This window comes from Diorhabda carinulata, chromosome X, assembly GCF_026250575.1.
Source record: "Diorhabda carinulata isolate Delta chromosome X, icDioCari1.1, whole genome shotgun sequence".
Taxonomy (NCBI): Eukaryota; Metazoa; Arthropoda; class Insecta; order Coleoptera; family Chrysomelidae; genus Diorhabda; species Diorhabda carinulata.
This window is the reverse complement of record NC_079472.1, coordinates 46,069,556-46,086,910: the sequence shown is the minus strand read 5'-3', so window position 1 is coordinate 46,086,910 and position 17,355 is coordinate 46,069,556. Positions and strand designations below refer to the sequence as shown.

General features: G+C 34.1%; 1 protein-coding gene across 1 annotated transcript; it reads right to left on the bottom strand.

The window, feature by feature from the left end:
* Positions 1-975: 975 nt before the first annotated feature.
* LOC130900466 (T-cell immunomodulatory protein) lies at positions 976-17,299 on the bottom strand. The gene is made up of 5 exons (XM_057811104.1): positions 16,925-17,299; positions 16,526-16,870; positions 14,808-15,091; positions 7,091-7,571; positions 976-1,694 (listed from the first exon to the last, which is right to left on the bottom strand). Exons 1-5 carry the CDS (start codon positions 17,199-17,201, stop codon positions 1,273-1,275), a joined length of 1,809 nt encoding a protein of 602 aa, XP_057667087.1. The 5' UTR covers positions 17,202-17,299; the 3' UTR covers positions 976-1,272.
* Between the last annotated feature and the right edge of the window lie 56 nt (positions 17,300-17,355).

The following is a 17,355-nucleotide window of genomic DNA, read 5'->3' as shown; positions in this document are numbered from 1 at the left end:
ACAGAAGAAAGTTGGGCGTCTCATAGAAATGAACCTATTCACGAAGATTCGGCTTGATAGTAATCAAGTATAAAAATAAACCAGTGATCCTGGACTAAAATGTTCACTACAAAAAACTAATCGAATCGTTTATACCTACTAGGGCATAAGTCACTTTTCACCATTTCAAGATAATGAGAAAAATGTTAGATTTGAAAATTTTACAATATATAAATTTTTTAATTGGTGCCTTCGCTTTTTCATCTACCAACGTTGAAAAACCCTTGAAAAATCCTTATCCCTCAAACCTCTTAAAAATATTTTTTATTAAGGGAAAAATTTAATAATAGACTACAAAAACTATTTTTTTTTAATAATATATAAAAAATTATAATATATATCCTTTCCGATAATGCATTGTCTCTGCTTTACACCCTCCAGTTATTTATAATGTGATATTCCTCTGGAACCTATTGGACCAGCTCTCGACAACGTTATATTTTGATTCCAGACTTGGAACCTTTCTATGATATATATGATATGCTGCATTCTAGGACATTTCCATAACGTTATTAGCCTTTTTGGATAAACCAAGCTTGAAATGTGCAAACGTGAATCCTTTTATAAACTCACATACTGCTACGTATTTTCCTCAACCACCTCCTTTTCTGTAGAGCTGTTCTCATTTTCGCCCCTTTAGCAAATCAAACATTTTAGATTAGAATTATGTTTGAACAGAACTATCAGGCCAGCCGTCTGTTAAGTGTAGAAAGGAAGCTAAGTCGGTTGATTTGCGACATTTATATACTAAACATCAAATTCAACTCGCATATAAATGTATAAAGAGATAACTTACTTTGTTCCTTTCTGCACTTAACAATATGACTTGCACAAATAAATAACTTTCAATGTTTAACAAAAACTATCAAAATATAACTTACGCCCTTTCAGAAATAAACACGATTCACTTTTATAGCGGTAAATTATACAAGGAAATGTTTTATTCGGTATTCTTTATAGGTTTACTAAATACATCAATAACTTTGCTACACAGTTAGTTCTACACCTAAAATTGTGACAAAATTATGCTGTTAGCAAATTTCTTTCAATTTACCAGCAGAACGTTATTAACATAGTTTTTTATCTATAAAATTGTAACGTTTATAAAATAATCTTTTTATCTCCTTTCTGACAGGCAAAATTGTTTTTTGGGGTATATGTACTGTATGACATGGTACAGATTCTAATTTAAATATTATTTTTTCTCAGTCAACAGAGTCGTGCTGCTAAAAATCACATTGCATCAAAATGGAATCTATGTGATTCAGATAGTCTTTCTTTTTTATCTTCTTGTCTTTCCTTCCAGTGCAAAATACCTATTATCACAGTAATCAAACCACAAACTGTAGTCAAAGCAGCAACAGACATCAGAATCAATTTACTTGGTGTTACAAATAATTGCGCCTTCCATTTAGATGGTTCATTTGTTGGCCAAGGTATTACTAACATCTGAGAATTAGGAATAATTTGAGTCCAGTGTTTCGAGTAATTTGAAAGACCAACTGTTACTTTATCTACGAAATTTGGAGTTCGGCCAAGACCAAATATAGAATAAGGTAAATTTAAACTGAAGTGTGCTGATTGAGGCAATTGACTGGAAATACCATGTCTAGTTTTGCCTTCTTGGGTCGTTGTTTTGTAGGATATCGACGGACCTAAAAAAATTAGATAAAAATATAATTGGTATATTAGACAAAAACTTTTCATAGTAATAATAAAGTGTATACATGAAATTTTATACTTCTAATCATCACACTGTATAACATTTTTGTTGATAAAATCGGTTTAAATATGTGATTTATCAATTTGAGATTGTTGAACGCAAATAGGAGAGATGGGGGTAAAGACCAGCAAAGGGCAAAGACACGCATGAGGTTTTTAGAGGAGTTTTGTCGGCCACCAGGTAGCAGATCCGTTTTAGTAAACCTCAATCGCACAACAAAATTCTTGAAAATAGTTTTAACCTTGGCTGAGAAAATGCGGGGAGTATATATTTTCTCTGTTTTCATAATCGTTCTTCCTGTCAATTATTTCAAAGATGATTTGAAGTATTTCCAAAATCTAGCTTCCTTGTTTAGTACGAATAAAGGTCTAAATAGCTTGTATATTACTCAACTCCTTTAGATATTACATTGCGTAAGGTATCTACCTACTTACGAGAGAAGTGGTGTTTATTTTGGATACTAACTGAGACATCTTATTTGTTCAACAGAAACTATAAGAGGAAACCGACTTAATAGCCTATTACTGCCAATTAAATGCAGCTCGCCGTTTGATGCATACAAGCAACTTTTGACAGAGGTTTTCATGAATCCACTTTGGGAGCAAGATTGAAGATCAATTGTGCTGATGAAAAGGTACCAGGGAGTCTTGGAGGTGTTAAACCTACATTTCCTCCCTAGCAGGAACAAGAACTGGTAAACCATTGTGTTGAACCGGACAAAAAGTATTTTGGAGTAACTTTGAAATCCCTCTAATTCCTCATTCGTCGAAAGAACAATATTCCCAATTGATTTCATGAAAACATGAAACTTGCTAGGAAATACTTCACACGCCATTTCAAGTGCAAACACATACTATCAGTGAGCGTGTCAAGAAAACGAGTGTCGCTCGTACAATGGGATTCAATAGCACCCAAGTTTCCCTTTATTCTGAAAATTTGCAGAATTCTAGTTTTCTCCTTTGTAAAAATACAATATGGACAAATAGTGCCAAATAAACTGCCAAAACATGTGGCCCCAACTAGCAAAGGGGATGTCTCTAAAGTTGTTGCTGCTGAACAAAGCCAGGTAGTCACGTCAGTATGTGCAATAAGCACTGTTGGCCATTATGTCCTCATGAAAGTTACAGTATGGCTGTAACTGACAAGGTATCATTACTTGGCTTTAACACTTAGTCTAAGTCTTGTGCCTCACACCAGTTTGGAGGCTATCACATTTGGGAAGGAAAACCATATTCACTTCTCACATTGCCTCCCCATAGTAGCCATAGGGTTCAGTCACTTGACCGGACCTTTTTTGGTGCATTGAAAGAATATTACGACGCCGCAGTTGCTGCTTGGAATGTTTCGCACCCGCGTGAGGTATTTAACTCATAAAAAGTAGCAGAAACGGTTGAGGTGGCCTTCGAAAAGGCAGTTACAATTGAGCATGCTATTAATGTTTTAACCGACGTGGATTTGTTGCCTGTTGAGATGACTGATCAAGACCCGCCAACCAGCGCTGGGGAAGAAACAAATGTTGACGACAAAATAATTAGGTTCGATTTCATCCAATACGAACAAACTTCTTCTATCGAAGCTTCAGAAGGAAGCCATCCCCAACTTTCTCCTACTGATAATGAAAAGCAATTAACTTCCCAAGTTGTCCCTACTTGCAATCCAGATAATGAACAGCCCTCTTCTTCATTAGTTCATCCCGATAACTTACATAAAACTCCAGATGCTGGGCATGCAATGAAGCTAATCTGACGTATCAAGATGTACATCAATGTATGACATCCCCTGAAGAGATAATTCCACTTCCAATAACTCTTATCAAGAGAATAAGGAGTAGGAAACGATTAAAATCCGTGTTGCTTACATCCACATCAAACAAACAGAAGGTGCAGCAAGAAGTTATTGAAAAACGAATACAAGCTGCAAAGAAGGAAATGTGACTGACGGAAAAAAAATCTCGTAACAACTGTTCCCAACATCGAATCCAAAAAAAAGCAGAAAAAGGTGGAATCTAGTTTTTCTGATTCAGAATGTGAAATTTCCTTACATAACAGTAGTTCCGATTTTGACTCTCGATGAAGTAACCAGGCTGTTGTTAAAGTCTCTGGTAAAGCAAAAAATTTGTTTCGTCGTTACGTTGTCAGAATAATTGAGGTTTACCCTAATGGATATAAAAGTTGTTTTTAAAAATGACTACAGAATATTTTAAAATTTCCAGACACAAATGAGGATGCTTTTATTAATAATCAAATTATTATGATGAAATTATCTAAAACAACAAAAAGAAATAGCACTGGGTTCCCAAAATGATATTTTTCTCAGAAAATATGTCAGCATCTACAGATATTCATAAAACCTACATACAACTCCATTTTCTGATCGGTATTTAAAAAAAAATGTTTCTACTGTGATTTCATAAAATATACTTGACTTGAGTAGTTCACTGATATATTTTATTATTTTCCCACAAAATCTTATATTGGGGCAAAGCCACGCAATGCAGGAGTTTGCCATTATTTTATGTTTAGCTTCAATCTAGTGGTTAGTATCAAGAGTGTTTAGCTAACAGCCAGATATAATTAAACCATGCTTAAGCGTTCCTCTTTTCTCAAGAATTAAAAAACTGAAAATGCGAATTTTTATAAATATTTTTTCTACACTATACCAATTTGAAGTTATTATGTATTAGCAATAAAAACTGTTCAGAATATTTTTTCGATGAATAAGTGAATAATAAAGAAGCAATTATAAGGACAGAGACAGCATATTTAATATTGTCTGCTTCCCCTTCACCAACTAACTCAATTTCAATTTCTGGCACGAGATTCTATAATCAAGTCAACATATTCAAGAGACTGGAGGTTAATAAATAGTTCACATTTGATTTCTGAAGATGGTAACTCAATCATAGAATCTAGTACCTAAATTTTTAATTAACAATGTTAATGTACTCATTTTAATTACTTATTATCGTTGATATTATTGTCCTTCCTAGTATGTAATTTCGAATGTTGTTGCGGGTTGAGGACTCAAAATAAAACTATTTTGACTGACGTCTATTAATTTGAAAAGGTATGTTGTTTTCACAGTATTTTACTTAAATGTGTATGTCTTGGTTCTTATTCTTTTATGTTATATAGTTTATCTTAGATGCAGTGTGTCCCATTCATATACATGTATAGATATTTATATTCTTACACTATCTGTCTATTGTTTTACTTCGAATTTCACAATTTTTTGTTTACTTGTTACTTGATAAAGATAGAAACGTTGGCATTTCAAAAAACTCTTGGACAGTTTTATTTTAAATCCTCAACCCGCAACACCATTTTTCTCCTTTCTTTAATGTTAGCAAAATGCTTGTTTTTTCTCGTATCCTCTGCCGTTTAATTATTAGTTGTCGCTCCATCTTTTGCGGGGTCTTTCAACGTTTCGGTGCCCCAAGGGCGACTTATCTCTAGCTATTTTGGCCATTATGTCGTCATTCATTCGATCTATGTATTCGTTTCACTCTTTTTCTTCCCAATATCTATTCGTTTACGTTGTCAATCTTACATGTTCTTCTAATGTCCTCACTTCTCTCAAAAAAGTCAAAAAGTGTCCACCCATCCAGCGATTCTGCGCACATTTTCATTTCGGTGGTTTCTAATATTCTCTTTGTGTTTGATGCGTCTAGTCTGGTTTCTGCTGTGTATGTTAATATAAGACGGATGTCACCCTTGTATATTCGGGATTTGGTCTCGATTCCGTTCAGGTAAACTGAGGTTCGTGTTGCTTTTGCCGCTTGGTTTCTCACCTCCGCTTCGATATCAACGTATCCTGATATTTCAATGCCTAGATATTTAAATTTCATTTCTTGTTATCTAATTTCATCATCTACAACCAGTTTGCATCTGATAGGTGTTTTTGAGGTGGTCATGCATTTCGTTTTTGCTGTATGATATCTTCATTTTTAAACTTTTTGCCGTTGTGTTGAATTTAAGTAGTTATCTCTGTAGGTCACCTTCGTTTTCTCCAATCAGAATAGCACTATCGACATAGTATAGGATCTTGACGTCTTTTTTCCCCATTTTATACCCTTTCAGGTTAAGAGTGCTTTTTTTTACTTCGTCCATAACGATGTTGAACCATACGGGACTAAGAGAATCTCCTGGTCGAATACCATTGTTTACAGGAACTTCTTCGGTAGTTCTGCCATTGTTTTTGGCCTGAATTTTGTTTCTCTGGTAAATGTTTTCGATGTTTTTTATGATGTTATATGGGATTTGCCTGTTTTATTCGGTCAAACGCCTTTTCCAGGTCTATAAAACACATGAACGCCGGTTTGCTATACTTGATGGATTTTTCATTTATTTGTCACAGGACTAATATCGCATCTGTACAAAATCTTCCTGATCTGAATCTTTACTGTTCATCGATCAATATGGTGAGTTCATTTATTTTGTTTGTCACGATCTTTGTTACTAGCTATAAGGTTGTATTTAGAAGGTTTATGCCTCGGTAGTTTCGGGTATCTTTTTGTCTTCTTTTTTGAACAGTAACATTGTGGTACTTAGGCGCCATTCATCCGAAATTTTTTGATGTAATAGGATTTTGCGAGTTATAGTTGTTAGATGCTGTTTCAGGCTTCTCCCGCTGTATTTAAGAAGTTCACCATTCGAAATTAATTATTTATTATACAATAAAAATTTTACTATCTCAGCTCTTTTAAATTCGAGGAAATTAACTTTAAAATTATTATTTAATAAACCCTGATATACAAGATACCAAAAATGAATTTTTGTTTTATCAATAACAAAATTTTGTTTCACAATACAATTTTCTAACATTAAATAATTTTTTTTCTTTTTTAATAATAAAATAAACTTCATTTAAATTGAAAATTTTCAACTGAAAAAAAATAAAATTCTTATTTTCAAATAAAATTGAATTTCACAATTAACTTTTTAATGTAACTAAAATACTTTTTAATAAAGATCTAATTTGTATTCTAGACTCACTTTCCAGTAAATCTACTTTGTTACGACTTATTTCAAATTATATACGAATATGTACATATTTTAGAGATAAAATCAAATTAATTAAATCATTAAAATTACTATAAATCCAAATTCAAATTTCTAATAATAAAAATTATCCAAAAATATGTTTAGTGTAACCCATTATACTAATTAACCAGTGGTTTCAGAAATTCCAGCTCACTAAATATACTCAAACACTGAACAAACGAAAATTTTCATTGGGTACCACTTAAAAATTTGGTAGCTTATAAAGATATAGTGGGTTCCCTTATTTCAGTCAAATGCACGTTTCTGAAATAAAAACAACAATTACCTGGTAAATTTGTTCCGTAAGTTCTACGTTTTTTACCAACTCGCCCCATTATCATAGGATTATTCTTATTTGTTAGTCCAGTAAGAACCATTACTTTAATAAAATTGGCATCATAATCCAAACTATTCTTGAAAGCGGCAGATTTATATTGTTTACCATCAAAGGTAACCATAACACAATCTAAAATACCATCTTGGTAAAAATCAAAGAAAGCTGCCATAACCGTTCCGTTTTTAAAAGGATTTAGGGAATTCCATTTGATAGCATAAGTCCGATTGAGGATACCGCAAGTTTGACATGGAACATTTTCTAGAAGAAATGCTTGAGGATTACCACCTTGTACTGGACATAACGTAGCTAATATATCGGGATAACCGTCCATGTTAAAATCGCCGCTTCTTAATGTTATAACATTAGTATATGTGGTATCCTCGTGGTGATAAAACTTCCACAAATTTGTGTTATCATCTTTAAAATTTACCTGAAAAGACCAATAAATATTTTTTCAATTCACTTAATATCAACCTATTCAGATTAAAAACATGAATGTTTAGAACAGACTACTATACTTAACAGTGTCACGACTAGTTAAGTAGACTAGACAATGACATCAATAACAATACTGATCCTTTTAGAATTTTAGTTTCCGTTTAAAGGTAGTCACGCACTTGTCGTCATCGGACGGAGTTCACGCACGCATTTGACAGATTTTCCGAGTGTGATAAAAAACATTAATTCAATTCAATTCGCATCGTACGTATCGGAGATCAGCAATGCCGACGAGAATCCGAGAAGGGTTATTCATTCCGAATCGGAGTCTTAACGGAATAAGGAATTTCTGGATTATGCATTCGGAGCCGATTGTAGTATTCAGTCCGACGTTTAGCACTTGTTGGATCCCGTCTATCTATACTCGTATATTATTTATTATAACTCCATTGTCACTTGAGATGGACGGAGCTCAGTTAATTTTGATCGTGCAGAGTTAGATTATCTGAGTAGGAGATTATCTGATTATCTTCAATACTCAAATTAACAACGCAGGGATAATATTTGGGAAGACATAGGAAGAAGGATGAACCATCCCAGTAAGTCACAATGCATTTATTTCAATGATTTCATTCATTTCATTTATATGTTTACACTTTATGTAATTCCTAAAATGTAATAATAATAATAATAATAATAAAAATTATTTAAATTACTTTCATCAATGAATTGAAGTAGTAAATGTTATTGGATTAAGATCTCAAGGTTATTTTTAGATCACATGTCAACCTTTACATCCTAACTAAAATAGAAGATTCTCTACAATTGTTGGTTGGTAAAGTTGACTATTTTTTTATTTCTCTTATTTTGTGCTAGCCAATCTTGTTATGTAAATAAACAATTTCCTTCTTTTTTCTAAATTGTTTTATCCTTTTAGCCTATGTAAATGTGGTCCCAATATGTTCAACAGTTCAAAAAACTTGACACTGGTCATGCGGAAGTATTGAAAAAATCTGTAGTCATCATCAATCAGATCAGGGAATAATGTGTGATATTCTCCATACTCCTGTCTCTTCTGATTGATTTGATGTAAACAAATTAAATGCTTTCTGGCCAGCTTACGCTCTTTCTCTTATTATTCTGCCAGAAAGCCAGAAACTATTATAATTTCATCAATATCCATATTATACATTTCAAAAAAATCAAAATTTTTATAATAAACGAAGTCAACAACCAAACGCACAAGACTTCCACAGCGACAGGATGCCACTCAAACTCACGAGAGACCTCGGAAATTGGTAATTTACGTATCTGTGTGCACAGTCGTCGAAATAAATCGATGACGACAAGTACGTGACTACCTTAAGAATCAGGTGTAAGTATTTTTAGTGATTATGTTATATGCATATTGCTAGTCACTATTATTGTGAGTATTTATATTTGATAATATATCATTTCATTTATTTAGTTTGTACTTAAACAGTTGAAAGTATACAAAATTTGTTTTTTTGTAATGCAGTAATATGTCAATCGGTCTGTTACACTTTTCGTCAAAATATATTTATTATTTCATTATTGTGGTTCGGTAATAACTTCTACGATATAACCGCTTCAAAAGACTAATTTGTTCATTCCTCACTAGTATTTGTGGGTTTTGGTAACAAAATTTCATTACCTCCTTGAGGCAACATTATAATCAACCGAGGAGCAGAATTTTTATAATAGTCTGCAACAAATATTCATAAAATACAATCTATTTATTTCAAGAGTGAGTGAGAAGCAAACACGACGCGGGGGTTGTTTACTAGCGCGTTCCTTAAATTTTTAGTTGTCATCATGCCGTACACGCGAGAGCCACGCTCGCATTGCGTGCGCGCGTATTTCGAGAACAAACGATCACTTATTCGAGTTCGACGGTTGTATCGGTAACATTATCGACTGTGCAACCTTGCGGAAGCTCAAAGCAATGCAATAATTCTAGCTTGGATCCAGACATTCAATACTACGGGCGAAATTCGTCAAGGACAGCAAGAACGCCTGGAAACATTCAGTCAGTAGCAGATTCTGTAAGCCGACAGCCTCGACTCAGCGTCATAAATTGTGAGTCTCAACTGGGATTACCATGAGCGACAATTAACCGCATAATGCGATCTGATTTACATCTTAAGGCCTATAAAATTCATATTGTACAAGCTCTACATGAAAATGATTACGTTATATTGAATTTTGTGAATGTAATGTTAGAGAGATTTGAGAATTTCACAACATGTTCTTCAGGGATGAGGCACATTTTCATTTGGATGGATACGTAGATTTCCAAAATTGTCGTTTTGGGGAAAAAAGAATTCAAAGAACTTACATAAACGCCTGTTACAAATCCGAAAAGTCACCGTTTGGGTCGCTATGTCGGCGAACTTCATTATTGGGCCCTACTTTTATGCAGATAACAGAAGACATGCAGTGACTGTAACTTCTGCACGCTTTGTCGACATGATACGCAATTTTTCCGGGCCTCGACTATAAGAATGTGAGCATTATAACCGACTAACATGGTTCCAACAAGATGGAGCCACATCGCACACCACTAAAAACTCTTTAGCTGCATTGCACGATTTGTTCCCAGAAAAGGGCACCTCAGAGCCCTGACTTGACTCCACCTGATTTTTTTGTGGAGTCTACGAGAATAATCCACGAAATTTGACAGATTTAAGAAACAATTTTAAAGATCAGGAGAATCGTTCGACCAATTCTTCAAAAAGTTTTTGAAAATGTACGCAAACGGTTTGAGGCCGGTACCGTCAACTTGATGGCCCGCATTTAAACAATGTCGTTTTTAAAATGTAAAATTTTGTTTCTCATCTTTTAATTTATACCAATAAATAAATACATACAAAAATAAGTGTAATTTTTTTTTCTAACTTGAGTAGTTGGGTCGTTATGAGACATCCTATATATGCAAAAAAGGTCAAAATTGTCATGTATAAAATTTGATATTTTAGCTATAAATTTAGATCTCTAGATCACTGATGGTGCTGAAGTATATTTGAAATGATTGTGATAAGAAATACCATACTTTTCAATCAATGCAGCTTTTAAATATTTTTTGACATTTTTATAACCTGATTGTGGATCATTAAGCCTTATAAATACCCTAAAGTAAACAAATCGCCGCTATGATAAAAAGATGTAAATTAAAACAAAATCAAAGGCGCCGCAAACCGGCATATTCCCCCAAATTATAGATTTCCATTACAACCGAACAGGACCGGCTTCACGGTTCATGTCGTGGACGAGTTTGTAACATTACCCCATCCTTAAAAGGAGGTTTTTCCTGGAACTCATGCACAGCCAGGACTAGGTGGATCTTTGTCATAGTCAGTCTCTTCACATTGACTTCCGCGGAGGCTTTGTGGCGTTTCCTACACATCGCGGTACGTGGATGGATCTTGAAATTGATTTTTGATTAACAGATAGAAGATGTACTACAAATTGGGTTCGATTATCAGCGTCTTGCTGGGGGCTGGGATTTGCTTTTCAAGTTTTTCTAATTGACCAAACTTATTTCAGAAAACGGTTGCCAACCCACGTAGGTTCTTAATATGGGCAATGTTGATGCAGGCTAGCAAATTGTTTTCAGATCTAGCGAACAAATCTCGTTGATGTTTTGTAGCGACTCCATATCTAGCTTTGCCGGCACCTCCGTCCGCACCTATAAATTTATCGAATGCAGGGCATGTCCTACTTCGAACGGCGATTTTAGTTGATTACTTTCGGTACTGGAAACTACTTTGGGCAGATAAGTATCTCCCAATAGTCCTGTTGATTCTGTCGACCATTCCGCTAAAAGTTGATGATCTGGATCTTCATTCACAGCTGATCAAAGATATACTGGAACACATGACTATCGAATTATCTTGATCGCTGTGGGCTTCCAAAGGTACATCATATTGGTTGATAAATTCCTTCACCAATACTTCTGCGATAGTTGTGGCTTCTTGATTCGGGTCGCGTAAATTTCCACCCACGTTGTGAAATAATCCATCATGATTAGGATGTATTTACCACTACTGGCTGTCGTCGGAAATGCTCCAGAGATATCTATAGCAGGGGTGGCCAGCCTGTGGCCACATGCGGCTCTTTGAAGGATTATTTGTGGCTCTCGATAAATATACCCGAGTTCCCTTTTCATTTTTGTGTTATTACATTAAAAAAAATATCGTTCCGTATGTGTTTCAAAATGTTTTAAATTACTGACAAAAAATAGGAATGACTAAGTGCAACGATGTAACAAATTTCATTTTCGTCGAAATTAAGAATATGACTCAAGGAAAACGCACGACCGAATATCAACAATGGCGTAATCGACTGACTCCAGGTCAGTGAAGGCGCTGCAGTCGTTCAATGGAGTTCTTGAAATCAGCAGAAAACACGGACTTTTAAGGTTCAAAACAAGGGAAAGTTGATCAAGAACACTGGCAACCCTGCTCCAGTCCGAACAGTAGGTTGTAGCACACACCTCACACCCACAAAAGTAAAAGTAAAGACGGTTGACATTGTGCTTTGGAGGAAAAATTTTGTATCACGCTTGCTAACGATGTAATTTGTAATTTGGAATTCTTAATAAGTTAAAAATAATTTGTTTAGTATGTAGGGCGTGTAGTTATTGTTTTGATAACACAAAACTTATATTTTCTAACTTTCTTTATTTCCAGTTCTTTTACAAACATGACGATAGAGAACGAAAATAAAAAAAAAGGAAATACTAGCAAGAAAATATAATTTTTAATGAGTGGGAGGAGAATTTCTTTTTAAAATGCCACTAACGGAGAAGCATTATGTGTTATTTGTAATTCTACGGTCAAAAATTATAAAGCTTGCAATTTACGTCGACATTATGAAACCAATCATCCTCAGTTTTCTAATCAGAATCCACCAAATTCTAAATTAAGATTTGACAAACTTGCTTCTTTAAAATCAAATGTGAATAAACAACAGTCAATTTTGACGACCTTTAGCAATCAAGCTAATAATGTGGATGAAGCCAGTTTTGTTATTGCCTGGCATATTGCTCGTGCAAAACGCCCGTATGGAGAGGAAGAGTTTATTAAAAAAAAACTTAGATGATGTAACTACAGTTTAAGATCCAAATAATGCAGCATTGCACAAAGTTATTTCGCAGATTCTTCTTAGCCACCCCTGATCTAGAGCGATCCTTTCTAAAGGACTTCTAACATTTTACTGATTCATGGTTGCCTTTCACTTGCGAAATGAACCATTACTTGTAGCACATTACATTTCTTACATCAGTCAATCACATTGTCGTAGCTGTTTATTCACGAAGTCTCCATACCAGTTATCATCTGTTCGAAAAGGTTATGGGAATTGTCAGTTGATGTTTTGTGGACTATAGACATTACTGGTATACAGGATCCAATTTGGTTTCCTTTTTGATGATAATCAGGTAATCGTTTATGTTTATTACACATAGTCGGTTCTTCTTTGTCGACTTAACTGATCCTTTTCCAATTAGTACTCCTTTCCAAAATCTCCGTCATGATTCCATGGCTTCATCATAACAGGTGTTCCTTCTTTTCCACTAGCCGCACTACTATCATGGCTTTGGTTCGTGAAGGTAGAACACAGCTGTCAACACCTCTCAGATGGATGAAGAAATACTTGGGAACCCACTTTAATGTTTCTGTTTCTAAAGTCCAATTGGAAACCATGAAGATTCAGTACGTCCATTCCCAGAATCACGTCTTCTTCAATGTCAGCTACGATTACCTTATGTGTAAATTTTTCTACACCAATTCTCAATTGGATTTGTGTTACTCCGAGTATGTTGGCACTATCACCTGTGTCGGTCCGTAGTCGAATCCTGGCTGATAGAAGCTTTTTCTTGAAGCTTATTATATCGGGTCTTATAATGGTTCTAGTTGCTCCAATGGCTACCAGCAGAGAATATTACTTCCCATTCACATATATACTGTAATTACGACATCTGAGAGTGTCTTTGGAATGATCTTGGCTTGGTGCTGCCCCTCATAATCAACTCGTTCTAGTTTTCCTTTCCTTCATGCTCCTCAACTCTAGCATATTAGCTTCTTTGGCTTCCTCTGAACCAAACCTTCTATCATGTTGACGATCTGATGAAGTTTGCTTCCGCCACCTTCTTGTATGGTTCTGACCTTGTTATATGGCTGCTTCATATTCAAGAGCAGCAGTTAAGGCATCTGTTAAAGTTTTCAGTTAGGTTGATCAAAGCGTTCTCTGTATATCATGGTTGTGCAGGCCATCAATGAATGATCGGATGACTAAACATTCCATCATAACCTCTGCTGCTGATTGATAAGCGAATCGGACAAGTCGGACTTCATCTCTTGAAGAGTTTCGTTGAGCTTCTGCCTTTGGTTATTCAGCTGCAATTGGTACAGATGTTCTAGATGTTTGTGATCACATGTCCAACCTCTTTTTAAGTTGTTTGAAGTCAACAGTTTTTTCAAGATGTATTGTCTGGAGTATATCTCAGGCGTCTCCTTGCAATGCAATGGTTAAGTTCTCTGCTTTTCTTTAGAAAACCTGATTTAAGGAATGAAATTTTATTTTCGACGACAGTGAAAATGTCAATTTTCAATCATAAAATATGGGAGACATCAACGAGATCGTGGTGGAAGACATGTCTTTGAATAGATAAGTTTCTGGATCAAATAAGTCACTTACCAGTGTCACTTTGAGTCTTTATAATAATTGGCTCGTCTTACCGGACGTTTCCAACTCGCGATTCTGCAGTTCAGTTTTCAATGACACCAATGTTTTCCTTATTTCCTAATTTATGTTTCCTAATGGTGCGGTAGATTTATATACACTGTCTTTTACTTAGTATTGGCCAAATTATGGACTTCCATTACAACCGAACAGGACCAGTATCACAGTCCATGTTGTAGAAGGGATCATAATAATACTAACTTCAAAAATTGAGAAAATATGTTTTAAAACATAATAATATATGTACTTCAATTGCAGAAAAATGGTGGCAACTCTAGTCACAAGTTTATAGTAAAGTGAGATTATCCATTAAAGAATACTAAAAATGAAAAATACTCATATAAACTGTTAATAAATCAAAATAAAAACTGACTTTGAACACTCACTATTATTAGTCATAAATAGGAACAAATTACTTATTTTTTGTATATTCAAAATCATGTCCTTTCAATAATTCACATACCTGCATACTGATCCAATCTTGTTTCTCCTTAGAATATAAAAGTAAAGCACTATTTTTACAGTCCCAATCATAACAAACTGGAGTTACTAAATCAACTTTGCCTTTCAATTCTACATCAATGAAGATTGATTGACCTATAACTTGTGCTTCATTTTTACTAGTTGTTGGCAGTTGAATATAAGAGCTGAATACAAATTTTGGTTCTGCTTCTTCTCTACCATACCAAATCTCAAAATGTTGTTTTGTCGTTATAAACAAATCTGCCATATAATCATCATTCAAATCTGAAAGAATTAAATAAACAATAATTAAAGTGAATTGTTCTAATATTAAAAAATGATTATGATTACATTGTACAAATTAACGAAATTTTAAAAAATGGGGTTTGCAAATTGGACTGAAAATAGAACATCAATAAAAGCCAGAATAACATTTACTGCATATGCAATGCAATGAAGGAAACAGCATTGTAAAGAATCAATAATTAGCCAAACCACTACTAAGGAGTAGATTTACTTACAATGTAATAGAACAAAAAATAATATGTTGGTGTCAGAAATTACTTGGATGTGATGTGTAGAAGAGAATGAGGAATGAAAAACCACATTAGAATTGTCTGAAGGTAGATGTAGATTAGGGATTATACTGCATTATAGCCTTAAAATTTATTGTGTCCCCTAATCTGTGTTCAAAACCTATAACTTCTCTTCTAGTACCATAGTTGAGCTCCCATATCTATGATAGCCTCAAGCAGATTTGGGTGAACTTCAGAGTTCTTTTCTCCTCTTCATAGTATCTACATTTATTTCTGGTTAATCCTGGCACAGTGTGTGTGTATTGGTCTTTTTATTTCCTTTAATTCCTATATGTGCAGAAACCAAACCAAACTTAAGTAAGTCTTTAAATTTCTTTAAGTTTTCTTTGGCACTCTCATGTCAGTTTTGACTTGATATGGCTTGGATAGCTGCTTGACTGTCATACATCTTTTTAACTGTAAGATGCTCAGACACAAGCTTATTGGTGGTGAGTATTTGATAGTAGTCTTAAATAATCCAGCAGCAGCTCTTGTGGAGGTTCATGAACTATCATTTCTTATTCTCACCCTTCTTTCCTACTTAGTATTGTAATAACATTCTTTTCAATGCTTAGTTTCTTAATTAAGTGAAGTGAAAATTCTTAGTTGAGGGGAGCCAAATTCCATGATTTTTGTGTATTTGGCTGACAACTGTATAATAACAAAATGAGATAATGTTCAACATTTAAAGTTAGACAGATCATTGAATGTAATGTTCAACAGGTTGGCAACGCTGTTTCTCTGGAAACGTGTCAGCAATTATAAATAATAATTTTTATAAAAAAACCACTGGTTGACTCACCCAAAGTTACTATCACTTGAAATAACTATAAACTACAACTAATGAAGATAACTAATAAGATACTACACTATTTGTAAGGAAATAGAAATTTTGCTTTAGAAGCTTGCAAGATCTTCAGCCATACCAGACCTGAAGACGTATTGGAACGAACAATCATAAATTTGAAGTTGTTCAAAATGTAAAATGATTTTCACAACAAGCAATCTTGTTAAATTATTTACAATTACAAAATTATGTTGTTAAGTTATTATTTATTAAATTGAATATAGAATCTCGATAATTTCTTCACTAAAATCTATTCTAGTTATATAAGATATTTCTGAAATGATTCTATCGCTTTACCTAAAAATGCATGGGCATGTGGTCTTCTCAGTTCCACAGTTGGACTTTTATTATTTCTATCCATTAGAATCTTGGTTGGTTCATTTCTACTTTTATTAAATATCCAAAATGCTCTCCTTCCATCAGTATCCTCTCCAAACAAATCAATTATCATATCTTGGTTATAGTCAATAGCCAGTGGTTGACCCATCATAGTTATTAGAGGGCGTTTTTCATCAACATCTGAACAATTTAATATAGCTCCTCCCCAGCATATAAAAATGTTTGTTTTTGCGTTGTTTATTGGTACTTCTGTTTTTATAGTTGTAAGTAAGACATCCATTAACGCATCACCATCAAAATCACCTGAAAATACAAATATTAACATACAAATTTTGAACGTAAATATTCATAAAATACCTGGTACAACACTCGTAATTTTGTGTTTATGAAAAGTACAATTCAAATTTCTCCCCGAACGTAGTAGAGGTTCTTCTTCGTTGGCAAGAAGAATATCAACTGTACGATCATTGTCGCTTAAAACAAACACGTCTGTAAGCTCATCTGAATTGAAATCTCCAAATGCTGCTGGTAAACCATTTGTGAAGTCTCCAAATACCAATCTTGTAATATCACTACATTTTGCGCTAGATAATATTGCCAATATTGTTATTTCGATTACATTAAGCTTTCCCATATTATAAAAACTTTTCTAAGAGACAAATAAATTTACATTCTTTTTGTTTTTCGACAGATTAATCATCTGAATTTTGACACAATAATATGACAATTGACAAACATATACGATTTTTAATCACATCGAACCTTTGAGACTAGGAGAGTAACACTTC

Excerpts from the sequence above, each read along its gene's own strand:
- LOC130900466 (XM_057811104.1), bottom strand. The coding sequence starts at position 17,201 with ATGGGAAAGCTTAATGTAATCGAAATAACAATATTGGCAATATTATCT. Across the intron at positions 16,871-16,924 it reads AATTACGAGTGTTGTACCAG|GTGATTTTGATGGTGATGCG; the intron begins GTATTTTATGAA and ends TTGTATTTTCAG. Across the intron at positions 1,695-7,090 it reads TTACGGAACAAATTTACCAG|GTCCGTCGATATCCTACAAA; the intron begins GTAATTGTTGTT and ends TAATTTTTTTAG.